At 44.6% G+C, this 26,785-nt stretch overlaps 1 protein-coding gene across 5 annotated transcripts; it reads right to left on the reverse strand.

The window, feature by feature from the left end:
- Nucleotides 1–3,067: 3,067 nt before the first annotated feature.
- Nucleotides 3,068–21,901, reverse strand: AREL1 (apoptosis resistant E3 ubiquitin protein ligase 1). 5 transcript variants are annotated; one of them, XM_067296795.1, is made up of 20 exons: nucleotides 21,747–21,781; nucleotides 20,580–20,746; nucleotides 20,391–20,450; nucleotides 19,501–19,727; nucleotides 17,533–17,770; nucleotides 16,341–16,510; nucleotides 16,074–16,257; nucleotides 15,106–15,353; nucleotides 13,276–13,353; nucleotides 12,645–12,786; nucleotides 12,109–12,230; nucleotides 10,240–10,315; nucleotides 9,193–9,302; nucleotides 8,512–8,691; nucleotides 8,220–8,345; nucleotides 7,896–8,025; nucleotides 7,746–7,804; nucleotides 7,466–7,555; nucleotides 6,489–6,664; nucleotides 3,068–6,300 (listed from the first exon to the last, which is right to left on the reverse strand). In XM_067296795.1, the coding sequence occupies exons 3-20, from the start codon at nucleotides 20,404–20,406 to the stop codon at nucleotides 6,198–6,200; spliced, it is 2,475 nt and encodes an 824-aa protein (XP_067152896.1). In that variant the 5' UTR covers nucleotides 20,407–20,450; nucleotides 20,580–20,746; nucleotides 21,747–21,781; the 3' UTR covers nucleotides 3,068–6,197. The 5 variants fall into 5 exon arrangements, with proteins under 5 accessions (XP_067152896.1, XP_013795997.1, XP_067152897.1 ...); XM_013940543.2 differs by lacking the exon at nucleotides 20,580–20,746 and having other exon boundaries at nucleotides 21,747–21,901; XM_067296796.1 differs by lacking the exon at nucleotides 20,580–20,746 and having other exon boundaries at nucleotides 12,136–12,230; nucleotides 21,747–21,778.
- Nucleotides 21,902–26,785: the final 4,884 nt, after the last annotated feature.

A 26,785-nucleotide genomic window follows, 5' to 3' on the forward strand; every position in this document is an offset into this window, starting at 1 on the left:
GGACCTAGGAAAGGCTGTGCACTGTTGCTGACTGCTCTAATCACATAGGCAAGGGAGAAGAGCCTGCCAGTTTTCCCGAGTAGAAGTCTGAATCTGTTGCACTCCAGCAATAAAGGCCTCCACAAATCTAAGCTAACTCTAAACAGCAAAGTGCTTCTCCAGACAAATCTGAAACCCCCAGTGCTGGTTTCATCGTCCTCCACAAGGATTGTAGAGAATTGTATTTCCTTGTGTTTCTTCATCACTGCAGTAAGTGGCACTATTTCATCTTGAGGCAACCTCACACTTTAGCTACAGAAGCACAAGAAAGCCCTAAGCAGCTGTTCATTCTGGTAAGTGATGAGATTTTTAAGACTACTCAGAAAATTGCATCAGTTTACAGACCTTCAGCATTATATTAGCATAAATCCCTGAAATTAAGGGATGGGTATGGGCCAATGCTATTCTCACAGCTTATCAGAAAACTGCCTCAAGAGGGAGAGAAGAATTTGGTTTTGGCCACTGCAGAGTCACTCCCTGCAAAACCCACCCAATCTTACTCCGGCCTGGAGCAGCATTAGGCCAATTGTAGTTTCTCTATCCCTCATCTGGTGGAAGAGTTCCACTTCCCTTGTCTGTATTCATTGCAGCTTTATACCAAGCAGCTTGGCTCTCAGCCTCACTCCCCACTTCCAACTCAGTGTGCAATTGCCCACGCTCCAACTTTGTAGCACACCATCCCTGCAGAAGGGTAGCTGGAAAAGACTGACTAGAAATTTTGGGTAACCTTCAGCTACAGCTGTTTTGTTTTATTGCAGAAAATTTATAGTAAATTAAATCTAAAAATGAGCAAGTCCATGCAGTAACACCTCCCTCCTACAATCAAGTTTCATGCTCTTGAGAGCATGAGATTAGGGTTTCTCACGCATTCAATAAAAAATAAAAAATAAAATAAAAAATAAAAATAAAAAAAAAAACAAGGAGAGTTTAACAGTAAGATTCTAAAATCTCAGATTCTGTACTGCAAGGCCGATGCCAAAACAGGCTGAGGTTCTGGTGGACTTTGCCGTTTCCCATAAGTGGTTTCCTTTTATAGTTCCCATAATCACATGTTCAAGCTTTTTTTGCTTTCATGTGCCAGGTCACTCCGACACAAGATGGTAACGGAACAGCAAAATCATACAAAACCTAGAAAGTTCACTATGGGAACAAGGAGTCGCTGCCTAATTCAACTGACCAACTCGGCCATAAGACTATGAAAGTGAGAAGAAATCTTATCCAAATAAAGCATCATTTCCCCAAATGCTTCACTCCAGATTTCTGAAGACACTCTCTCAGTAGCTCCAGGCAAACAGAAAGCTTCACAGAGGAACTGACTGTGCCAAAATCCAGTTCCCCAGGCAGTACAACTACCTTGAAACATCTCAGGTCAAATGCCTGTGTGTGCAGTCACAGATCTTAAGACATCAGGCAACTACTTGCTATTGCTGAAGATACAAGTTGGGGCATGTAGGATTCCAGTATGAAAAGCATAGGCATGATTCCTCTCTCGACCCTAGGTCCATGCAAACACTGGTACCAGGATAAGCAGAGGCTGTGGAGCCAGCAACTGGTCACTGGCACTGTTCCATCTCCAAGACATCCAGGGAAGTGGTGACCAGAACGGAGTGTGGGGGCAGCCAGATGATATCAGACATCCTGCAAAGAGGGGCAAAAGCTTTAGAACATACTTCATGCTGAAGTAATTCACCAGGCTGAGCTCTCTTTCATACCCAAACAGATAGTACTTCTGAAAGCTCTGGCCCCCTTCCCATGAATAATACTGGTCATAGCATGTCAAAAAACGTCCACATGCTTTGCTGATTTGTATCTTAAGAAGGAGTGTAGTAATTCCTCTGTATCATTCTGCTCCTGCCAGGTTTGCAGACAAGTCACCCAGCTTTTAATGTCCTGATCCCAGCTCTAGACTCACAGTCTCTGAGATTTCCAGGCGACCTTGAAACTTGAGTCTCTGGACCCGTTACAGCACTCACCACTGCTCTACCTGACCAGTTCGCTGAATCAGGTATAAAAAGGCCTCGTTCCCACAAGCAGCTTCCAAATATTATGACCCAGCATAATGCCACAGAGGCAATCCCTGGGACTCACATACACTGTTCACTCTTCTTTAGCCAGCATTCACAGCTTGAAAGCGAGAATCAAGGCTAGATGCTGATTTCATAATATGTAAGAACATCTGCCTCGTTGTATGGTGGAAAACGCACAAAGAGCCAATGCTACACTGACTGAAGAGGGGCTGAATCTTTGTACAGCCCAGGAAACAAAACATGTTTTCACAGCTTTCTAGGCAGTAATGCTAACGGACACAAAAATCACATTCCAGAATCTTCTCAAGTTTAGAAGTTATGATTTTAATCCTTAAGCCATAAAGGAAAAAAAAAAAGTCCAAAGAAAACCAGTGATAAATGCAGAGCTTATCATCAGAGCTGGGAACAGCTCAGAGAATCACAGCAATTTGATATTGCCCTTGATGACAGCCAGCTGTCAACTTATAACTACTTACTTGGTTGTTTCAGCAGAAACTTGCAGGTACATTGTTTCCAGCCTGCAGTCTGAAAGCATCTTGTACAACTTCACAGACACAAAGGATTCAAAAGTCCCCTCTCCTGGCTTCATCTAACCCTCTTGACAATACAGTTAAGCACAAGCAGTACCAATACCTGCAGCTCAAAGACACAGGTATTACACAGTGAGATCAAAAAGTTATTGCACCAACTGCATTATTCATTTAGAAAGCAGATTTGTTAAAATACTTTCTGCCCATTTTCCAGCCTACTGCACAAAAGCCTCTCAGGAGGCTGCAAGCCCCAGTGCAGAACCCTCTCTCTTCGCAGGAGCTCACAGGTGCTGAGTTCATTCAGGTGTCCTGAGAGGCCACAGGTGGAGGATGGCTCCTGCCCCTTGCAGCAGGCCAGCTCAGTGAGACACCCCAAGACCTGAAGAGGCCCCTTGCCCACCCATGGCACTACCCAGCTGGTTCCAGCTTCCCTCTGTGCTTCCCTCAAAGAATTCTGAGCTGAGAGGGCAGCATTTTTCAAATATTTTATTTATTATACAATCTATTTACAAAATCAGCTACTACAACCACAGGCTTCCAAATTTCAGCTAAACTCTGACAGGAATTCACCAGAGGGAACTCAGATCTGACCTATACCATCCACAGCTCCTGGTTTCTAAAAGCATGCAACATGGCCCTCAGATGCAGGCTGAAGCCAGACCATATGCACCTCCAAGCAGCTTCAGGAAACATGAAACCTGTCTGAGATGGTAACAGGATCCTAAAGCTTTCTACAGAAGTGCCCCTATTAAGTGTGAATAAAGGATCAAAAAATAAAAATAAAAAAAGTTAACAAGCCTCTGCCAAAAGAAACATACAGTACAGGTGACCACAGCGCATCCCTGCTGCCAGTGTAAGGGCAGCATAAAGAGAGAACACACTGGAAAAGGGTATAGAGCTAGACACAAATTTAGAAATGTTGTGATGGAGTCCAGGAACATGGGACCAGCTACAGGCCTGTGGAAACAACATAGACGGGTTTCTTTGATTAAGAGCATCCATCGCAATTCTGACTGTGCATGTGTTATGAAGAAAATCCTTGGCATCTATACAGCTGCTGAGAAGTGAGGGGTGCTGGCTGCAATGTGCTGTAAAGCATTTAGGAGCTCTTTCAAGCAGAGGAAGTCTGCCCACTGCCCACCTACTTTGTCCTCAGAGTAAAAACAGTCCAGCTCAAAAGAAGAAGGGAGAAGATTCCTGAGGAAGATGCCATCGGCTGAGACTGCCCATAGCCACAAGGCTGGAAACATCCTCGCCAGGTAAAACTGCAAGACGAGGCTACAACATGGGAACAGCACCAAGTTATGCCTCCAAACGAACAGGGGTTAAGCCAAGCATCACTGCCTCCTCTTAGTTTGTGGAGAAAGCAGTGAAGTGGTGGCACAGAGAACACAGTAGCTGTAACTGTACTGACCACAGAAGTCATCCATAGCGTAAATAAAATGGTACCATGCTCTTCACACAAAGGAGGCTGGGACTTTACAGAAGGGAGCCTGCACTAAAAAAGGGAGCACAGCCACAACTGAAGTGATCTGTCAGAGTGCAACTGTGACAACTCTCAAGCTGGCAGTCTCCCAGCACCTCGGTGCCAGTGAGGGAATGAATTCACAAGGCTAAGAAATCCCCCTGAGTAGTCTCAATGCTCAGCTGGTTGCTTTTTGGCACCATAATGGCTTATTATTTCTGTACAGAAGTGACATACACAGCCCAAGAATAGCTAAGATGCTACCTTAATAAAGAGATTTTCTAGATGTAGAATGTTTCCCCAAATTCCTAGTCAATTCAGCTAAGCTATACTGGAAAAGCACACACAGTTGTCTTAAATCTATACTGTGCAGCAGTCTGCCTAGAGCAGCTCAAGGACAGCAAAAAATGGGGCTGAAGAGGATGATGTGACTTTTTATCTAACATTGTGTTCTAAAATTAGCTCAGAGATGCCAGTTTGAGACCCTATTCTGGAAAAAATCCTGTAACTCTGTAATCCAGTAAAAGCTTACATTGCTTACATGGCAGTAGCAATGCAGGTTTCTCATGCTTGCCAGTTGCCAACAGGCTTTTGGCTCCCAACCTGAACTGACTAAGAGATTGTTGAAAACCTAGAGATCTCCTTGAATTTTGCTTCACTGAAGAACCCATCAAGATTCCCAGACTTCCCTTCCCTTTATTTCCTTGGGAAGGGCTGAACAGACTGCCAGCAATAACACACCCCAATCATAAGCTTACTTCTCATGCTGGTTTGTCCACCCTACTCCCCACAAGCCAGACAACGGTGTGATATACAACCCATGCAGGATTCATTGTGGGTGAAGTTCTGGTTAGCATTTTGCGCTGGAAAGCCAGCAGCACTGAATGGAACAGCAAGAAAGGAGAGCTTAAGAAAGAAAAGGTAGGAAGATTGGGAGGAGAGGAAGCCAGCTGCTCTCCAGGCACCAACACCCCTCTGGAAACTCTGCCTGAAATGCAGTAGAGAAAGAGAAGCCTAAGGCTACTGCATGATAGAGGTAGAAGCCAAGACCCTGTGGGATGCCAGGGCAGAGGTACCATGTTCTACCTAGTATCATTACCCCAGCTGCACTTCTGTACAAAGACAAGCCCAGTGCACATTGTAGCTGCTTACAGACCTACCACTGTTACTACATACATACATACCCTGAAGGTGAATGTGGGATAGGCATTGGTGCTCAGCATTGAGGGATCACACATGCCCATCCCCTCTCTCCTGAGGAAGGGAAAGGAAGGAAAGGGCATGGGACAGCTTCCTGTGCAACATCATAAATTGCTGTCAGAAACATTCAGTGGAGGAGACACTCCTCTTCCAGTTCATTTGCAGAGACTCATTACCAGCCACTGCTGGAGAAGGACGCTTCTGCTGCTGGACCCTGGCGGAGGTAGTACAGAATCACTATCAGGGCCAGCACTTGTGCTCTGATGAGATTGTTCTCCCCTTTGGGTTACTTCCTCCAGTAGATACTGACCATTTTTGATCTCTGGCAGAGGCAACAGACAGCAGCATCCAGAGCAAAATGGAGGAGAACCAGAAACCCTCTGGGCCAGGTGCTGAAAGGAGGGACAACCCTGTACCCTTCATGAGCCATTGAGTTAGATGAGCTATTGGGGAGCATCACAGGGGGCTTGAGCCAAAGCATGGAAAGTTACTAAGGCTTCCCACAAGCCAGGTTTCCAGCAGAGCTCCAAGCTGGTCTTCCCGCTTCCTCCCAGACAGCTAGAACAGAGGCAGCTCAGCGGATCTTCTGCATCTCACTGCAACTTCTGCTCATGGGCTGCATCTTCTCATGAAAGGAAGAGTGTTCAAGGTGCAGGGAAATCCAGTGCAATACCTTCCTGATGGATGCACCACAGTGCTTTTGCTGTTTCACACTGAACCAAAAGGGGAATGAGGGAAAGGGAAAAGATGAGCTCTTGGTAACATATTGTGGATAGGGAAAGGCCACATGACATCTTCTGGATGACAGATTCCTTTACATGGAGTCTGTGCTGTGCCTCCATTGCCCATGTGAAGGGAAGGAGAACAAGCAGTGGATTGAACCTGGGCCTTGCCATGAAGGGCCAGGAGGCTGGGTAGACTCCTGGAAAGGGGAAATCACAGCATGCCAAAGCCCTCACAACCCTCGCTGATGGCTAGCTGCAGCATCTTATGTACTTCTTCATAGGAGTCGTAAGTTGGGAGGCACAACTGGTTAAAACTGGAAGACAAAAAAAGAAAAATTCCATACAGACTAGATCTGAGACACCATCCCCATCAGCTGCTTGCAAATAGACTGACAAGATGGCCACACACATTACATTTTATACACTGCTTGCCCACCACAAATAGCTAGTGGTGGCTTCCCAAAGCAAAACGCAGAAAGTTCCCCCACACTGGGGTACTTACCAAGTGTGGGCTGTCGGTAATGTACTGTGGGTTGGAGCTGCAATGATCTGGAAAGATGGACAGAGTGCAGCAAACCCTCCTGGGGGCAGCTGGGAGGAACCAGTTGTGAACTGCAGGAGCCTGGCCAGCTCTTCCTGTGTGAAACTGGAGACCACAGTCCAAAACCACCTCATGACCTATTAGGAAACAAGAAAGGCAAAGCCAGGTCAGGCAAACAAATCAAATAAGTGTAAGAGCAGGTCACAAGAAGACCACTTGTAAGCAAGTGTTCTACTACCAGTCATAATTATCTGTTTTATCAGGGTGAAACAGAGGCAAGGATCATATAGTTTCTTACCAGTTAAGTGTTGTCTCATGTCACTACCTACCACTAGCACTTTCCTTTAAAGAAGCACTTCTTCTCTCCCCACAGATTTTTTTTTTTTAAAGAAATATCTGTATAGGCAAGCTAGGTAAGTTAATAGCACAGTAGAGCATTTGCTTTCTGCACTAGGCTAATCTCTTGGGGTTTTTTTGGTTTTGTTTTTTACATCTTCTGATACTTTTGCAGGAAGGTGGAACAGGAACTTTTTCTCCAACCTGTTTTCATCTTAGATGTTTTGGCAATTTCCATTATTTTTCTAAATGAAGCTGACTGCAGTCCCAGGTGCTCCCCTTCCCATCCCCCACCATCGGAAAAAGCAGGGATGGGGACCATTACAGGGTACAAATTTAGGCTACTATATCAGGAGTGTCTACTACAGTACTTAATTCCCAGTACTACATCTCAGTCTGGGCTGCAATCATGATCTTAAAGCATCCCTTAGAGATAAGCATATCACCATGAATATCTTCAGTAGCATAACTCCCACCAATTCCTCTTGACTCCCCGCTGAAATGTTCTTAATGAGAGCTTTGTTGGCTTTTCTTAAACAGACCACTGCTGTAGTTGGGCTAACTGATTTCAGCAAGCAGGAGGAAGAAACCCTTTCACTTACCTTCTCACGGAAATGCCAAGAGCCTCCTACCACTACAGCATGTGCCTTGAAGTCACAGACACTGATGTCCCCAGTACCACACATAAGCAACTGAAAGGCAAGGGACTGCAGTAAGAAGGTCAGGACCCCAGGAAACTCAAAGACAGCTACTGTTCAAATTACAAATGCTTCAAGTGCTTAGAGAAGAAACATTCTGGCTTTATTCCAGATCCAAAAAGCTCTTTATTTCTCAGAGAGGAGAGTAAGCATAGGTAAGGATGCTTAGGAAGGCAGCAATTACCTCTAGCTCATTCTCATCAAAAATAGCCAGGAGGTTCTCAGGAACTAGTTCATTAAGACCTGGAAGAGAAGAGGAGAGGAGAGGAGAGCAAGTGAGTACTAGCCTCCAGGACATAAAGGCAAAAGGAATGGGGAACACACAGCATATTACCTTTCAGGAAGTGATCCACCTCCTCTCTAACCTGATTAGCCAGCCTGTACTGTGCAAGCAGATTCAAATACAAAATTTTGTTTTCATTGGTTACTGGCACCTGAGCTCCTCCTGTCACAAGTTCAACCACCTGGAAACAGGAGATCACTTGACATGAGTATGAGCAGCAGCATTCCCCAAACGCAAACTCCCAACTGGAATGGACACTCCTTTATACTGTCCAGAATAAGCTCACTTTTCTGGGTCACATGGCACAGTTCCCAGCCTCCCTTGCTACAGGTGGAAGGGGTTGAACTGTCCCACTTTCAGGAATGTCTCCCTCACCTTCTCCAGCTGTCCTGTTTTGCTGTACTTCTCTTCAGCAAAGACCAAATCCATCTCACTCACATCATTGTTCAGTATGAAACACACCTTGGATTTATAGAATTCTGGGTCATCTGTTTCAAAATACTGAGCAAAAAGAAAGAGGCAGGGGTGTATGGGGCAGAAAGAGAGAGAAAAGAAAAAAAATTAACGTACATGGCTAGCCAGGATTCTGGATCTTCTTCTATTACACTAGCATTTAGCCTCTACCCACAACCCAATACAGGCTTCATACAAGGCAAGGAAGGTTCACCTTGTAATGCATACGAAGTCCTATGATCTGAGCCAGGAAGGATCGGGTGAAGCGAGCTCGCACCAGTTGTTTGTAAGCACCGCCCAGAGACGATTCATAAAGACACTTCCCCACCAGGCGGCCTGCAAACTCATACACTTTCAGTCGTAAATGTGGGGGGCGCCCTGGATTTGGATGAACCTGCAAAGAGGAAGGGAATTAAAATATTTGAGTACCAGACAAGACTAGCACAAATAGTAGGAATAGCATCAGTTCAAGTTGCTGTATCTCTCAGGCTGCCCAAGGAGCTTTGTAGTAGCATTTTCAGAGCCAAGCAGTAGAAATGAAATGCTGAGCCTGCCTAAGAAGAATAAAAAAAAATGCTTCACATGCACAGGCCAGAACCTTTGAGACCAGAAATAGATTCTGAAAGATTCAAACCTAACAAAGCCCCCGATGCCATCTTCTCTTCTCAGAAATCCAGCCTTCCCAGCTAACTAGCTGTTCTGTTCAGGCAGCCTATTCTCTGATGCTTCAACAGGGTAAGATGATCCAGCAAAGCTTTGAGAAAGGCACACGAAGTGACTGGGCAGGCCTGCTAAAGCAGGGGCAAGGTTGCAGACTTAATGAATTTACCAGTTAGCCAATAGCATGCCAACACACCCAGTTTTGCCCATCCAGCATAGGAAACCGCAGACTCACCAGGGCCTGGTTGTTATCACTAAAACGGGTAAAGAGTTGATTGGTGGTATCAAATAACGCCTTACAGATGAGCTCAAACCACTCTCTGCGTGGACCTCCCCAGTCCAGAGCTACAAGATAAAACAAGTTTGGTCATCCATGAGTCAAAACTAGTGCTCAGTATTCTCTAGTCTTTGCCTAGATCAGCACTATTCAATTATTTATTTATTTATTTTTAAAGGAGCTTGCATCCACTGTGGGAACACAAACACTGCAGCTAGTCTCTTTTGCCAGGACTGGGCATCCTTCTGCCAAGCCACTTGGCACTTAAAGGAAATATCATCCTGGCAAAGTTCAGCTGTAGTTCAGATCCAACAACAACCAGACGTGAGCAGCCCCGATCTTGGCCAGAGATACCAGGAAAACAAACTCTTAGGCAAAGAACCATTGTCTCCAGTTCAATTCCAAAAATTCTTCCTACTGTTAAGATATCCGTAGAGTAAACAGGCAGAAACATTTGCCTAATTCATTTTCCTGTAACTACCCTTGTATCACATTCTTGCCACTAACAGGATTTTTTATTCTCTCACATGACCTATGGTTTCATGTTCAGATTTCCAAAACAAGGCTGAGTTAGCTCATACAATAAGCGTAACTACACAAGGGACTTACCAAACCTCCCTCTTCACAACATTCACCCTTTCTTTAGCAAGTAGCACCCTGTATCAACTTAACCACCATTTACAGGTGGTATGGGGGAGAACCAGTTGCACACGAATGAAGAATGGCTTTGTAGCAAAAAACAGTAGACAGGGACTCAAGAACTCAAGGTTCTGCTTCCAAATCTAATACTGATAGACAGTCTCTCACTGGGCCTCAGGTCCCTATGTAAAGCGGGGACAGAATAACACCAGCAGGATAATTTATTAATATCAGTGAAAAAGTGACAGGGCTGGAAACCACAATGGACCGATGTACTACAAGAAACCAGAATTTCAGACTAACAAAACTCCACCATCACTTTTTTCACTCCCTCCTGAAGCATATTCTTAAGCAAGGTTAACTCACCTTCTTCATCCTGAAAAATCACTTCAAAGTTTTTGCTCCAGTCAGAAACAGAAAAATTCCGTGTTGCTTTGAGAGACTGCAAAAAAACCACAGGAAAGTAGCAGCAGCTGTTACTGCTTGGCACCCAGTCACCAGTATGAAATCCTGCACATGTGGATGGGCAATTTAAGCAACACAAAACACAAGAAATACAGTCTGGTAGTTTAAAGAACAAAACTGAACTAGGAAATCCTAGGGTCTAACTTTTACTTATCTAAAGCCATAGAAGTCAATTCTTCATTTTCTATTAAAAGTAGTAGAAAAACATGATTCACATAAAAACAGTTCATCTTAAAACCAGTATGCAGTTTAGCAACAGTCCTACCACAGCCCAGATGCATCCCCCTCAAAGCTGCAGTGCAATATTGTTTAAAGTATTAAAATGCCTGTGGGTAAGAGCAATTTTTGTAAAGCAGTCTCTGCCCACGAGTCAGATTTAAAAAAGGAACCTTTTTGAGAGCATTAGAAAATAGCTTGAAGGATTCACCAAGTTCATACTTAAAGCAAGTCACAATGCAAAAAAAGTAACAAAATCTTTCAAGTGTCTATAACTACTTCTGTCCCGATTCTGGATTCCAATGAAGAAAAAGCAAAAGCTACACAGCAGTCCTGAAGAAAACAGTTAGCTCTGACTAGCTGATCTTCAAATAAATTGAAACATCATGCTAGTCACTCCTTTGGGCTAAACACACTGGTCGCATTCATTGCATCTATCAACCTTGTAAACTAATGCTTACATTTATTATTTTAGCACTTAATTTATTTCCTCTTACCAGGCTGTAACACCAGTGCTAACAATAGTGCACCAATTTCTAAAATAGCAGGGAAAAGAAGTCATGGAAATACTGTTAGAAGTGAAGTCATTTTGTAACAAGCTATTAACTGAAACAAAATCTTGTAAACAGTGTAATTCTGTACGTGCAGAAAATATTCCAAAATACAGATTTACTGAGTGTAAATCAAGGAAAATCCTAGCCAGTCCTGCCTCCCCCAGAAATGTTCTTTTCCATCTTTATAACAATTCTATTATGAGACATGTGGAAACAATAAGTCAGGACAACTGCCTGTTCTGTGTATGCAGTATTCAGAATGTCAATTGAGAGCTATATTATATGAATGTCTCTTTCTTAAGTTCAGTTTGGGAAACATGTCAGCTCAGGTCAGCTCCAGTGAAGACTCAACTCCAAGGCTCTACAGAGTATTTTATCATTGCACAGATGGGCTTGTAGCAGTGGTTCAGTGCAAGAACTTCATGCATGCAGCTTGGTATTACCTGACATGAGAGTTCAACTTAGTGAACAGCTTTGTAGCAAAAAAATAGTAGATAGGGACTCAAGAACTCCAGGTTCCAATCCCAAATTTAGTCCTGATAGACATAGTCTCTCTCTGGGCCTCAGGTTCCCATGTAAAGTGGAGACAGGATAGCACCAGCCAGAGAATTTCTACTTTTATAAGTTATGCAAGCATCTAACGTAGAAACCTCTCAGGGCTTCCTTTACTCTCTGAAGTGTTGCTTAAAAAATTTAACAGAGCCAAAGCTTCCTAATTACTTAGAGTTTGACCTGATCTTACTATCTGTAGAAAAGAAACAGAGCATCCCACAGGTAAGGGCAGTTACCAGGACTGAGCACAAAAGTGCAACCTTGCGATTTTTTTTTCTTCTTCTTCCTGTCTCAAGGCTGACTACTAGTGCCTGCCTTGAAACAAAATGATCAGCCATTCTTGGCATGGTTGCCCTAGCACATGTCAGTTTGGATTTCATTAGGCACCGAGCAGCAAATAAAGAATGGAGGAAGCACTGGTCTTAGGTGAAGTGACCTATACACTCACCGACTCCAACAGACAATGACGGCTGACCTTCAGCGTGACCTTCGAATGAGGTCTTTTCATATGCACCTGACGCAGCTCCCGCTGAAAGAAGTTCACTTTGTCCTGGAAGGTCTCTGAGCCTCCTGAGAACAGTGACAGTTTGGGTCAGGCCTGAGCTGCCAACATCCCAAATGTCTAGAGGCCACTTCTAAGCCTAATTGCACAGGTTAGCTTTATAATTCAAGGATGAGTTTGTTACAGCAAAGTTTGGAGACAGAACTCTCAGTCTGTGGGCAGTCTGTGGTTAGTTTTGCAGACATTCAGATACTGATAGGGGGGCGTTCAAAGAGAGCGACAGAAAAGCCAAACTGAAAAGGAACTGCTGGCATTATGAAATACATTCCCTGGAAGTGCCCCCAGGATCAAAACATGAACTGCAAGAATTACAGAGTTCTCATCAGAGGTCGTTCAATGCTGACAATCTTCATTCATAAGGAAAACTAGCAGACTCAAGTGCTAACTTCCTGACTACTGTACCCACCTCCCAGCCTCTTTACCTATGTTTTTATGCAGAGAGCGAATGAAAGTAGCTGCCAAGATGTTCCTCTCCTTGCAGCTGAGCTCCACAGGGGGCTGGATCCCATCATCCACCACCAGTGTCAGTAGTTTGTGCACAGGGTCAGGACCAAGGTATGAAAACTAGCAGCAAAAAGATGCAAGAAAGGGTAAAACTATCATGCAGAAGGTACAGCATGTTCAGTAGATAGAGCACCACCTCCTGCGCTCTCAGACTCTCTCTGCTCACCCATGCAAATGCAGTTAACAGTAACACTACTTTAAGTATCTGAACTCCAGTTGGAAGGCTGCCTCAAACAGCAATCCCTAGGCTAGGGCCTTCAGTAGGGACAGTCACAGCAGAGTTATGGGGAAAACAGAAGAAATGCAAAAGGAATCAAGATTTATGCCTAGTACTGGGAAAAAAAGTCAGGAAGAAGTGATACAACTAGTTCCTACTCATACATATTAGCAGAATTTAGGCACTAAGAGGGAATTCCATAGTCTGAATCTTTCAGAACAGAATAGTCACTTGGTAGGTATAAACCCTTCTCTAAAGGAGAGACTCATTCACAAGGACTGCAAGCCAGCAACATGGAAGATGCAGTGGTAGCTACATGTAGACAGACTCACCTTTGTGCCAGGACACACTCTAAAGGTGAAAAGGCGCCAAGGAATTATCTTCAAGTAGAATTCTTTTACTGAGAATTGCTGAGTAACCACAAGGAAAAGAAAATGTTGAAAGTCATGTATCTATTAAAGCTTTTCCCTGAAATACTTGAAGTACAGGACAGACAAACCCACTAGACAGACCTCCCTCCAACCCCAGGGGCAGGTTTCTGCTAATTTGGGTGGAATCTTCCTCTGGCATGATACATAAAAACCTTTAAAGTTGGCAATAGCATACAGAACCATAAGCAACTTCCCAATAAGATTTTACTGCACACATTTGTGATGCATGTGGGATACCAGTGTGATATAGATTATACAGCAGTAAGCCATGGTGTTCAGTAAAACACTTCTAGTCTCATTGGAGGGTAAATTAAACACACTTGAGAAGCTGAATTCAGAACAAGATCACAATGCATTAACAAAAAGGCTCTGGAAAAAAAAAAAGAGACAGACAGACAAAACAAACAAACAAACAAACAACACCCTCCACCTACCAGAACTATTGCTATTACTTACTAATTTTCAGAATAATCACTTCAAACAATTTTTAAAAAGCACTTGCAATTGCTAAAACCGGAAGATTTGTGGAAATTTCAGTGTGCACAGTATTTCTGGCAGAACAAACAACTACCAACTGTGGAACTGCTGCTTTCTGGAGAGCAATCTAAGACCAGACTTAAGCATCCTTAGACAAAACAGAAAACCATTTTCTGCACAAGCCTGTTCTAGCTGCAATGACTGGAAAAAATGATCAGCAGCATTTCTCCAGGAACTGAGCAAATATGAACAGCAGCATCTTAAAGAAATAATAGCATGGTAACATTCATCTAATGTACAGGGCAGATGCGCTAGGTCTATCCAGTGATACAACTGCAAAAGCATCAGAAATGCATTAACAACTTTGGCATATAAACAGAACTTGCAATAATAAGCATTTCTGATGCTCTTCTTTACCAGGTAATGCCAACAGAAAAGACTGTGAAAGTCCAGAATGATTCTCCAGATATAAAGGGACTACCAAGCTCAAAAGGATCCAGTACTCAGTCCCAAATTCAATTTTTAGTGCTGCAAGCAGCAGATTTAAATATCCCCAGCCAGCTTCCTTCATCAGGAAAACTATTCCTGGAATAGACGTTTATATTGATAATTTATCACTATATTTTTTCAGAACTCATTCAATTAATTGATCAATAAAGTGAACTCACTAGTAGATTTTGTGAAATTGTCTACCCTTCTAGTTTCCCTGAATATTCATAGGCAATAAGAAGGGGTAACAGTTTCTGCTAACACAGTTCTAATACAGAGGAATCACAAGTTCCTTTTATCTTGCTTTAATCCTGTTTCTTCTACTTACACATTTACCCTTTGTTCTCTGATCGTTTTTCCCCTTTTCCCTGAAACACTCAAGGATAGGACAGACAAACCCATAAGATCTGAGAAATGTCTTCCTCTAAGCTCAGATCCAGAGGTATCAGAAACTGAGAAGGGAATTGCAGGTCTGACCTGACCAGAACAAAGGGAAGGCAAACTGAAAGTCTACTTGATAATCAGTGAGATAATTTCCTATAGGTTTTGGATCAGACCTAGAAAGACCCATGGAGCCCTAAAACTTCAAAGATTATTTTATCATTCTCAGTCATGAGCTCTAAATTTGCTGTCTATCTGTAGGCAAACTTTTTAGCCAAATCTGAAGCATCTAAATCTGGAGTTAAGATATGGGGTACAAGGAAGCTCTTCAGTTGCAGTGTATTTGGACCATGTGTCCAAGGGTAGTAACTGTGTGTTCTTTACCTTAGGTGACACATAGCAGTACACTTTTTTAGGTTTCTTCACTTTCTCAGGAGTTTGGCTGTCAGAGGGAGAATCTTCATCCTCATCCTCAGTTGCGGTAGAAGGACGGCGCTGGGAGGAGTTCAGGTGTGTGGGTGGGAGGTGCCACTGAGTGTTTGTATAACTAGAAGCATTGTAAAGGTAGGCTTCAAAGTAAATACTGACACCCGAGGTGGACACGTTGCGTTCTACAATGTTCTTTTCATTCTCTGTAGGAAATGGATATAGAAAAGTTGTGTAAAGCTTAATGCAACCAAGAACCAAAAAGCAAAGAAACCACAGAAGAACACTAAATTAGATTTAAAAAAAGACTATTTATCCAAAGGAAAATCTGGTCAAGTGAATCTCTAAAGAGAACCCAGGAGTGGGAATGAAGAGATTTCAAGACACTAGATTCTCTGCCCTGGCTTCAGAAAGTGGATGGTTCAAGAAAAAAGAAAGAAGGCATACAGAATACCTCTCTCTCTCAGAACACTAGCCTGAAGCCATAGCTATATGACAGCCATATATGATTTTGACTCACTCCTTGAGAAATCGGGAATCACAAAATGGTAAAAAGGTATATAGCTTTCAGTGGTCTTCATTCATATAGCTTCATATACAATACACAATTGGCTCACTTACTGTATGGCTCTGATACAGAGGACTAGCAAGCAGTAAAAATTACTTGTCTCAGAGGTAAATCCCCCAAGATAAAGGAGGAAACACATGTGGCTTGTATCTGCTAAGGGAACAGAGAACATCAGCCTTCAGAGAACTCCCCTGTCAGCAACAAATTCATTTAAATTAGCTTACTTGAATGAATAGGCATTCTTTGAGCAATTAAGCATGGCTAGCATACAGCAAAGCCACATTTAGCTCTGCTGCGAGAGTGTGCATAGCATCCTGCAAGAGGGCACCTGGAGAATACTGAGCAGCTCTTGACTCACCACTTAGGACAATGATGTCAAAATCACCATTGCTTATGGGCTGGTTCTGGTAGGAGATGCAGGCATGGAAACATCCCCTACGGTGCAAGGTGAGTCGCAAGAACACTTGGCAAGTTTGCCGATTGCACACCACAGACTTCTCAAACAAAACATCGGAGCTCTCATCTTCTTCTTGAGGACCCAGCTAAACAGAAGACACATTAGTAGAGGGGGCAGTCTTCTCTAGCTCACCTGAAGGCAAGCAGCAAGGGATGAGGTCCCACTCACCTCATGGATGGAGAAGCTGTAATTGTGCTCATCTATCAGGGACACAGAATTGCTGGTGGGATTGTCATACTCATCTCTTGGAACAATCTGCAGGGTGTGCTGCTGCCCACAGGTCAGCACCAGAGTGGAAAAATGGCAGACAATTTTGGTTTTGGAGGGAACAACCATCCCTGAAGCAGACAAAAACAGTTTAGAGTCAAATACAGTGCCAGGTGCAGCTACAAAGAAGAAAGGAAAAGCAAATAGGTGCACAATCCCCTTTAAAATGGGTAAAATCTCAATACATTCTATGCCCTTGCATTCTAAAAAACAAAGTACCTGAGCACTGAAATGCACACTGTGGTGTGCAGGGTTTGCCTTGGGTCAGACACTTAATACCAATAAAGTGAACCCAGGTTCTACCTCTAAAGAACGCTCTTTCCTCCATTCTAACCATCAGTTTGGGATCTCACTCCCACTGCTGGTACACAAAGTACAAGTCTGCTGACATCCAAGGGAACCTGCAAATTCAGTGTATCACACAAAATTTATCCCAAAGGTTATCTGAGTAGAATCTGACCTTCCTCTTTCCAAAGGGGTATCTTAGCAAGCTTTGCATCCATTCACAATGTGATTTAATGGAGGTACTTTTAATGAACGTGTACATGAAATATAAAAGATGATGATCAGGATCAAACAAAGCAAAAACAGAAGGAAACAAATTTAAAATGGATATAAAGAAAACCTTTTCAAGACATGTATACTCTACAGAAGCATATACTCTAAAGTATCAACTGCTTCAGAGGCTCAAAGGAACACAGTAGGGTATTCAGAGGATAACAGTCAAATCGAAAAACAAGCATTTTTAATTCAAAATATAAATAACTCAATACTTTCACAAAAGACATTCTCTGACTACTAGATGGATCATGAAGAACTTAATACAAAAGGGAGAGTGTGATAAATGGTTAGGGAATTTAAGAAACACTAATGATTTATGCTGTAAGGCAGTTTCTATTTTGCCATGTGTTGGTAATCACAAGCATGTTTTAAACATGAGTCTATTGCTGGGAATTACACATGGAAAGAGGAAAATGGCAAAGGGTAACCCCTTCCCTGCCACCTATCTATTTTAGCTGGAAAAATATATGCCTAACTGCCTCCAGTACCTCCAAATCTACATTGAATCACTACATGGCCACCTAGACCTTACCTGGCTGAAACACCTTGTAGTAGGGGCTGTAGGCCACATTCAAGCCACCGAGTTTTATAGTGATCTCATATCTCCCAGCCCTGCGCACAGTGAAGGCCACTTTCACCACATTGGAATCAGGCTCCTGAAGAACTTCCCGGGTTACAGGAATATCAATTGCTAGCTCCACATGGCAGATGTGAACTCGCAGCCCCACAGGCCGGTGAGCAGGGAAGGGCTGCCCATTCTTATAGAATAACTGCATGGGAAATGGAGAAGTCCAAATCAGCACAAATACGCAGCGCACAGAGGGAGAGAAACCAAGTCGCCTTGCAACAAAGCAGCAAAAAGGGCAAGAACCCTGGCTCAGCACGGGGGGGGGGGGGGGGGGGGGGGGGGGGGGGAAACGAACAGCCAGCTCTGTCACACAGGCTGTGTTCTCCCAAGTGAACAGGGCACAAGTGGGCATTGAACAACCTTGTTCTCTTTTGTGCTGGGGTTCAAACGAGTGACCCGAAAAGAACATGCCTCTAGGCATTTCTTCTCTGCACTGTAAGTACTTATCAAAACAGAAACCAATAGAACCCACTACCAAAAGGAGAAAAAGTAAAGCCACATTCTTACAGAGAGACAAGTAGGTCTTGTCCCTTTGTACTCAGCAAAGCTCTGTAGAAACTCTCATCAATTTATTATAGAAAATGGTGTGCAGGAGACACTGACCTAAGGAGGTGACCCAGTCCGTGCTGATAAGAAGCAGCAGCATGAAAACAATGTGTTAGACACAATCACAGTTGGCTCAACTACGGAATTGATCTGACAAACAATTTTGGGAGGAATCACACCTCAACCAGTACTTCCTTGCAAAGAAAAAATTATACCTCGAAGCCCTAAGTGCATAGCTCTTCAGCTGTTAGCCTGTGGGCCAGATCCTGCTTGCCATCAGCAAATGGCCTGCAGACAATCAGCAAAAACTGCTACTATTCCCTGCTCCTAAATAAGGAAGGATATAGGGCCTGAAGTGGCATGTACTTTGATTGACAGGGAGAGTAACCAGTGCATGCAACAGCTACTGTTGATGAATAGAGGACTGAGCAAACGGGAGACAAGCATGGAGTAGATGGGCAGATTTTTGGAGCTCCCAAGAGTGAGAGTCAGTGAGTGGAGGGAATAAGTTTAAATAGCTGGAACAGAACAAGTCCCTTTCTCCTCAGCTCTTTTTCACTGCCTGCCATGGGGTCAGAACTCCTTCTCACTCACATTGAGCTGAAGGGTTTTCCCCACCTTTCCGAGAGGGATGGGCATGACAACTTAGCCAAACTTTCCCTCTTACTTAAGTACCCTTCTGGGTGGGGTAGGTGGAAGGAAAAGCACATGAGCCCAGCAGAACCTGTTCAGACTTTCTCCACATAGCTCCAAACCCTCAGCATTCAGACTCATCATCTATCTCATTTGTATGCTTGTCCCATTCCCCTAGACTTGGCCTTTTGGGATTTGGGGGAACAAAGGTCCTTGACTGGCTTTTCCATATCATGGAGAATAATGCTCAAAGTTATGGAGGCATTCTTTTCTGGAGGGATGGGGTAGGGAGGAGCCATGAGGCTTTGTAGCTCTTGGGTTGGTAAAATGCCCACTCCCAGGCTCCTAACTTCAGCTCCACAACCAAAAGATAGGCCTTGCCTTCAGTGGAGCTGTTGCTGGCCAACTCACTTCCCAGCAAAGAAAGCAGCAGATAGGACAACCCTGGCCCCCCTCTGGCTCTTCAGAGCATTCTAAAGTGACAGAGATAAGATTTTAAAGGAGTGCAAATCTCATATGCACTCACAGAGTTCTGCAACACACTTAGAGGAGGCAGAAGACACCAACAGATAGCTTTCCTACTCCTAGATTACATCCAGCTTGGCCCCAGTGCAAACTATTTGAAGAGTTTATCCCTAAGGCAGACCTCCGTTCTACCCCCGAAGCTGTGTGGAAACAGAAACATTCCCTTACATGCACTCGGAAGGCCATGCTATGGCCCACCTCATAGGGGTCCTTCCAATCCCAGGAGATTTTGCAGGACCGGGGGTCCAGGTAGTTGCCTCGCACGTAGTCATAAATAGTTCGCTCCCCTCGGCGTTCCCGGTCCTCATGCTGAAGGAAGCTGACTATACGTGCGGCAAGCTCAAAGAGGAACTTAATGGTGAAGAAGAAGGCTACCACAGATACTGTGATCCCACCTGCAGCAAGGAGAGAACAGAGGGTGGTTACAGCAGCATGGCTCAGTCAGGCACCAAGGTCCCCTCTACATCAGCCCAAGATATCTTTTATTAACGTCATTCTACTCAACCACAAATTAGAGGTTTAATGCAGAAACTACTGAATGAACATTTATGGTGTGTGTTATGCTAAAAGTTAGGTTAGAGGATAAAAAAAGTCCCTTAAAACTCTGGAAGTAACTGCAAGTTGAGGAAAAAACAGATAAAGGTGGTACAGAATCTCAGGTATGGCCAGTATACATCCCAACATAAGCGTGCAATTCCCTCTGAATCACAAACTAAAACTACAGAGATTCTCTCAAGAGAAACAGATAACCACACAACCCCTGCACATCGCATTAAGACTGGATTAAGAAGCATCGTGGAGGCAACAATCCTACACTAGTTCTCAAAAGAAAAAGGAAGGGAATGGTTTAGCAGTGAGGTCAATGGAAGGAGTTTGTCTGGGAACAAAATGAATGATGGACAGGCAAGTCTGCCAGGCAGGGGCACAGTGCAGGAAGACGATAACTTCATGTTTGTTAGGTAGACTCTAAACTAACATGAAAGCAGAAGCTTTCAAGAAACCCCTCTAAAGCCTATGGAGAGGCCCACAAACATAGTGGCAGCCCTTCCTTCACTTACCAATAATGTAAAACATCAGGTCCCTTCGGTGAGACACACAGCCGAGGATCACAGCCGCATCTAGAACACAAAATAGGCCAAGTCCAGTCCAATGACTCTTCCTCAGACACACTGGCCTAAACTTAATCCACAATTCCTCACACAAATGCCTAGGCCCTGCAATACCAGAGTCTGACACAAATTCCTCACCTCCTGCCCCACTCTAAGTGTCTCAGTGAATGCAGAGAACATCTATCTTCCTCTCCAAGGACATCTCTAAAGCATTATTCCATAAGGTTGTGAAACATGCAAAGAACTCAGCATGCTACAAAGAACAATTCTCTCACCATCATGGATTCTTTTTCAGATTCAGCGGTCTGAAAGAAGAATGATACATTATCTACTGAAACCAGTAAGAGTGCGCTCCGGGTACTGCAAGAAGAAGCTACTTGTTGCAGGATCACTGACTGCAATAGCAGCAGCTGAAAACCACTCATCCAAGCTTTTACACCTACAGAATGGAAGTCAAAGATCACATCTAGTCTACCATGAAGGCAAATCACAGACAGACACTATCAAAACAGAAAGAAACTGACCCTCAACCAATAACCTTAGGAAAAAAGCTACAGAATAAAAGGGCTGTGGATAAGACCACTCCTATTGTTCAAACCAAACAAAATTCTTTTAGGGCAGAGTTGAATACATTTTCCCCTCTAAGTCTACTATAGGAAGTTTGAATGCAACTGGAAAATGGTCCTCCCATATTTTCCTACTCAATTCTGCAACGTGGAAACTGTCCACATCTGCAATTCTAAAAGTCTGCACCCAGCCCTCAGAAATGCAAGAGGCCATGGAGAAGTGCACTGATCAAAGCACAAGCTAAAACCTTGTTCCGGTATGCTATTAAGATTATAGCAATTCTTAGAGACACCAGTCTAGAATCAAGTTCTCACTGAGGTGACTGTTAAACAAACATGTAGTAAAAAGACTACACCCACAACAACATGCTGTTTGGTTGATCAGACGTAGCTGACAGATGAAAGAAGAGCAGCTGCAGCGAGGAACGTGTGACAATCAGACAAACAATTTGGCATACCTTCATGCATACAATATAGCTCACCACCTCACCATTCACTTAGTGATAAGCTACACTGTGCATTCAAGCTGCCTCTTTTTTTTTTTTTTTTTTTTTAAATAAGCACAAATGGAGAGTTATTCATCAGTTATCTCAACAGCAGCAGCAGACACCAGCATGCAGAAAGCTTAAGCTAGGCATTTTCCTCCCAACAATGGCCATCACTTTCCAGCCCAGCAAATCCCCTTCACTGGCCTCCAGTGACAGTTGCACATCTCTCTGACCAAAGAGCAGTCACATACCTTTATACAAGTGCCCATGTTCTAAAAGCCAAAAGGGGGGTACCCATTCTTCAGCATCCTTCCTGTTTGTGCCCAGCACTGGGGCAAATGTCAGCAAGAAGAGGCCAGGGAGAAGTTCATCACAGATAAAGAGACTCCTGGAACTTGCATCACAGAATCACTGCTGAAAGGTGGGGTCCTGAGCACAGCAATTTCTTCCTCTTTGTTGAAACAGGCTGCCCTGCAGTGATGCTCCCTGTAAAATGCAAGAGTCTTCATCACCAGATGTCAAAGCCACAGAAGAGGTGCTGTAAAGGTATCAAAATGTCATGAAGTGCTTGGCTTCACCCCAAACTCCACATGCCACAATCTCACTTCATTATATGGCCCCCTGAAACTGGCAGGTTCAAGATGGAACAAAATACAGTTGGCCTACATAGGGTTCAGCAGGCGGATGGGCTCCACAGAGCGGACAAGTACCTGTGCACTCTTCAGGAGGAGTGCTAAGGATCAGGTACTGCTTGAAGCCTTCACACCCCACAAAATACCCCAAGCTAATTTTGCTCGGGTTAAGAGGGCTATTTCAGTTAAGAATGATAAAACTTCGAAAGTTCTTGGACCCCAAAGCAGACGGGACAGATTTTTGTTGCTGATGGTATTCAAAAAACAGGTATCCTCATAAGGCATTTCAGTTCCAGAAGCACTATCGACTAAATTACAGTTTACTGCCAAAACTGAGACAAAAATCTAACAGCAAGGATTGATGCAGCCCACAAAAAAACAGGGCATATGCTGGACACAAGCCACAGAACCTACCCAGTCTGTATCTATTCATTCAGAATAGAGAACATATAAAGGAGCAAGAACAAAATTAACAGCAGGCGAAGGCTCACCACAGCAGCTTTCTGTAAAAAGAACCACCACTTCTGGGGATGTAAGTGACGTGCTCCACTTGCCTGCCATGCCACAGCACCATCTGCCACTTCCTCCTTACTCCCCCATCACCTGCCTTCCCCTTTAGAAGATGTCTCTCATTTTTCTCCATCTCATTAATCACACAGAGCCTGATGCCTTTGCACACTTCCTCTCAGACACTAAGCTTTCTAGCTTACATGAAAACCAACAGGCAAGTCTGTGCAGAGTTCTTCAACTGTGCTGCAAAGGAAGCCAGACTCCTACTGTCTTTTCCTCCCTCACAGCTCAAGAAAAATCCCACCTACTCTGCAATTTTCTTCTTTCCTCTGGTTGAGCAAATGGTGTTCAGTCCCCAGAGCACAAGTTCTCATTTTCTTCCTAGATGAAGCTTCAGGCTTCTAAACTCTTTTCTCTCTGTATTAAGAATCACAGATCTATCAATTTCCTTGAAATATTAGTTCTCTCACAGTGTGTATCCAAGATGTCATCAAAAAGTGCACAACACTTATTTGTCTGTGCTACAAACGCCTGTTTGGAACTCTTCTCTGACTTGGCCTTTCTGTGAAAGATGTGCACCTCTTCCCTGCACAGCTGAGGAATTTCACAGAATTTTACCACTGTTTGGGAATCTGTGAGAACTCCCTCAGCATCTTACAGAACCAGCCTCTTCATGTCACTGAATAAACATTGACAAAAAAATTGGTTCGCCTACCCAAACTATTTCTGCTCCAGTCCCTAACTCTTTCCCTTCTTCTATATAACATACCACAAATCAGTCTCTCTTAAGATAGCATAAAAAGAGAAAGACCCACAGTTTCAACTATAAGGCCTTTGAAGTCAATACAAACCTGGGTCACTTGCCCTGGGTTACAGAATTTCAGAACTAATTCCCTTCATCCAACAAGCCATCTCCATCAATCAGCACAGCAACTTCTCATTTTATTATCTCTGCATGATATGGTAGGCAAGGAGCCAAGTCAGGTGACCCATGGAGATGAAGCAACTGTCATATGCACAATCAGCTTCCTTCTAGCATGTACACTGGCATCAGCTTCAAGGATGCTTTTGCAGCTGGGATATGCTGGGGCAAAATTCCTAATTACAAGTAGCTGGTATCCAAGATATGTTGTCATTCCCTTACCAGAATGAAGATCTAAATTAAAATAGTATCAGTACTAAGAACCATCAGCTAACAATCTGTGAAACTAATTCTGAACAGCAGCAGTATAAGATGCCATCATAGCTGGACAGAAAAATATGCTAAGTTGTGCTACAGGTCTTAAGTGTTCTTGATCCAAAGACACAGCAAGTGATGGTCTCCTGCCACCTGCAGGGAAAACAGGGATTTGGAAAGCTTACTCTTGGTTTATCCCAAGGAGAAGTACCTGCATAATTGGGATAGGCAGCATGGAACCATAAAGTAAACTATATTAGTGCCATAACTTCTCTCAGGTCAGCAAGGAAAACAAGGCCAGCAATGGGAATAAGTTTTGCTCATATTATGGCTCCTGTGAAACCAGAGGAACAGAAGGCAAAGCTCCAGAAAGAAGCCCAAGCCAAACTATACCTACAAAAGCAGCATAACACAGCAATGGTACATTCATGTGGCTACAGCTGCAGAGCCAGTGGGGGCCATACTATACTGAACAGATTTACTAAGGCCCTAGAAAATCTTTTGTGCCTCTTGTTTTATTAGGATGAACGTTAACTTTCTTTTTTCTCTCCCTTGAGAAGTTCCAAAATTAAGAAGATGGGTTTAAATCATTTTTACAATTTGCCACCACCTCATAACAAAAGAGGTGAGGCAACTCTTCATCTCTGAACAGAATACCCTCTCTATCCATGCAGAGAAATATCCACTACCAACAGCCACAGACAAAAAAAGAAAAAAAAAAACTCCTTTAAGTGAAAAGGCCCAGTATTTTCTCACATAAGTCAAACATGCATAAAGGAACAAAAAGGAATGCCCATGGGAACCTAACTTTCAAATACACCCACAGAAGCCTGAAGAGTCAGCTCAAAGAGCACTGGGCAGACTCCAATATCAGCTGTCAAGGACAAAAGCCACATCAATAGCCAAGGTCCATATGAACAGATCCATCTTTCTCTCTTCAGGGCTGGAATCTGTCATATCTGTTCACACACAGTCCCAATATAATACTGGTAATAGGAAAAAAAATATGGGAGACCATTGCCAAGAGCCTAAGTCAAGGACTCTTCATCTGGCTGAACAACCTTTGAGGGCTGTGAGCTCCTCCTCTCCCCAAACACAGCAAGCCAGCCAGATGGCAGCTTACAAGTCAGGCTCTTTCACTTCTTATCCTGACACCAAATCGGCTTCCCAAGCCAGAGCAATGTTCAGCCACTTGCTGCTCTACACACGAGTGGGTAGAGCAGAGTGCCCCCTTGATCACATCTTTCACCAGAACCATTTGGATCACCTTGCCAGCACCAGCAGAGCTCCACCAACTGCATTTCCTCATCCAACAGTTAAGTCCGGTACTATCTTCCAGATGGTGAGTTCAGCCCTGCAGTTTCTTTAATGCACCCAGTACTCCTTGCAGTCTGATTTTCTTCCTCAGTCACAGTTCTGCTGAGGATAGTACTTCAGGGAGAGACTCCTGAGCTGTGTTGTTGCTCTCTGTGTTGTTGCTTTTTCTGACCAGGAAGACAGACAAAACTAGGCTGCATTTGAAAGATACCAACAGTTGCATGTTCTCACTAATCCCAGAACCTGCACAAGAAAGATACCACAGCGAGGCCTAGCTCACCCTTCCTTGCACAGGGCACTAAAAACCAAGCCAAAGCCTAGTCTGAGAACCATAAGAATATTTCCCTATACAGGCAGAACAGATATTTCAGGTCACATTGTGCCATTATTGCTGCAGAAAGCACAGTTGAAGTTATGCTCATTTGTTAGGATTGCAAGTCATAAGAATTAGGATTGCATTCTTAAGAAGTATGGATAATGAAAATGTACTGCTTTTTATGAAAAAGCTGATCAGCTAGAGCCAAGGTCCTGCAAATCCAGGAATACATTAATTCTTCAGAAACATGCTAGCCAGACAAGCAGAAGAAAGGGGACAGAAGGCCTCCCTAACCTCCCAGCTCTGTAAAAAGAGAAAAGAAAGTGGCAGTAAGGGCAAATGGTAGGGTGTGCTTTCTCTTTCTCCAACTCACAACAGCTGAACATGACATGTCAGGGTCACCATACCTTGTTCTGTCTTTGCAGAAACTAGCAACACTTGACGCAGTTGCAAAATCAGACTTTGCATCCCCAACCAACTTAACATCTCACAAAAATATGTAACAACACCATCCAAACCATCCTACTAAACTGAACAGAAAACTGGAGGCTTCTGCAGTTTTCACTTAAGGATGAAAAAAGCCAACCTTTCAAGTTCACAGGTGCAGTCAGGATCTAAAGAGGTGCCTGTTGCCAAGGACTATTAGATTTCCTTTTTCTTTTTCTCCTTTGTTTTCCTTAGGTGCCCCTAAGTAAGGAAGCTAACCTTGGCCTGCCCCGAAGCGCTAAAGAAAAAGGCGAAGAGAGCAAGCAAAGCTGCTCGCGCAGGGAGCAAGGCAGCCCGCTGGCGGGGGATGCTGACCTCCGGCGGCCTCCGGGGCGCGGAGCTCCCCCGCGCCCGGGGAGAACGGCCGTCGCTGACCGAGCGCCCGCTGGGCCGGGCCGGGCCGCACACAGAGGGCACTGGCGGCCCCGTCACCCCGGCGCGGCAGGACGGGGAGGAGGAGGAGGAGGGGAAGCTCCCGCGCGGCTTCAGCCCTCCCGGGGCGCCCGGCACCCCCGGGACCCAGCAGGCCGCCCCTGCGCGGCGCCGGAGGGAGCGGCCGAGGCGGCACCCAGCGGCTCGCGGGGGCCCCTGGGCCGGGAGCGGGGCTGCCGCCGCCCAGCCGGTGCCGCCCGGCCGGCCGGGCCCCCACGGGGCCGGGGCCGCGGCCGCGGCGGGCACCGCGTGGGGCGGACGGGCCGCAGCTCCCTCAGCCCCGCCACAGCGGAGGGCGGGCGCGGCGGGGCCCCCACTCCCACCCCAGGGCGCGGAGAGGGCGGGCGGCGCCGTTACCGAGGCTCCGGGCGGCGGCCGCGGCGTCGGGCCCGCTGCTGCGCGCGACCGGCGCGGGCTCCC

This window comes from Apteryx mantelli, chromosome 4, assembly GCF_036417845.1.
Source record: "Apteryx mantelli isolate bAptMan1 chromosome 4, bAptMan1.hap1, whole genome shotgun sequence".
Lineage (NCBI taxonomy): Eukaryota > Metazoa > Chordata > Aves > Apterygiformes > Apterygidae > Apteryx > Apteryx mantelli.

What these genes read in the sequence shown, in the direction of transcription:
- AREL1 (XM_013940543.2), bottom strand. An exon ending in CTCTCTGCATAAAAACATAG is followed by an intron (nt 12,231 to 12,644) that starts GTAAAGAGGCTG and finishes CACTGTTCTCAG; the next exon opens with GAGGCTCAGAGACCTTCCAG. An exon ending in CTTGGCATTTCCGTGAGAAG is followed by an intron (nt 6,665 to 7,465) that starts GTAAGTGAAAGG and finishes GTTTCCTAATAG; the next exon opens with GTCATGAGGTGGTTTTGGAC.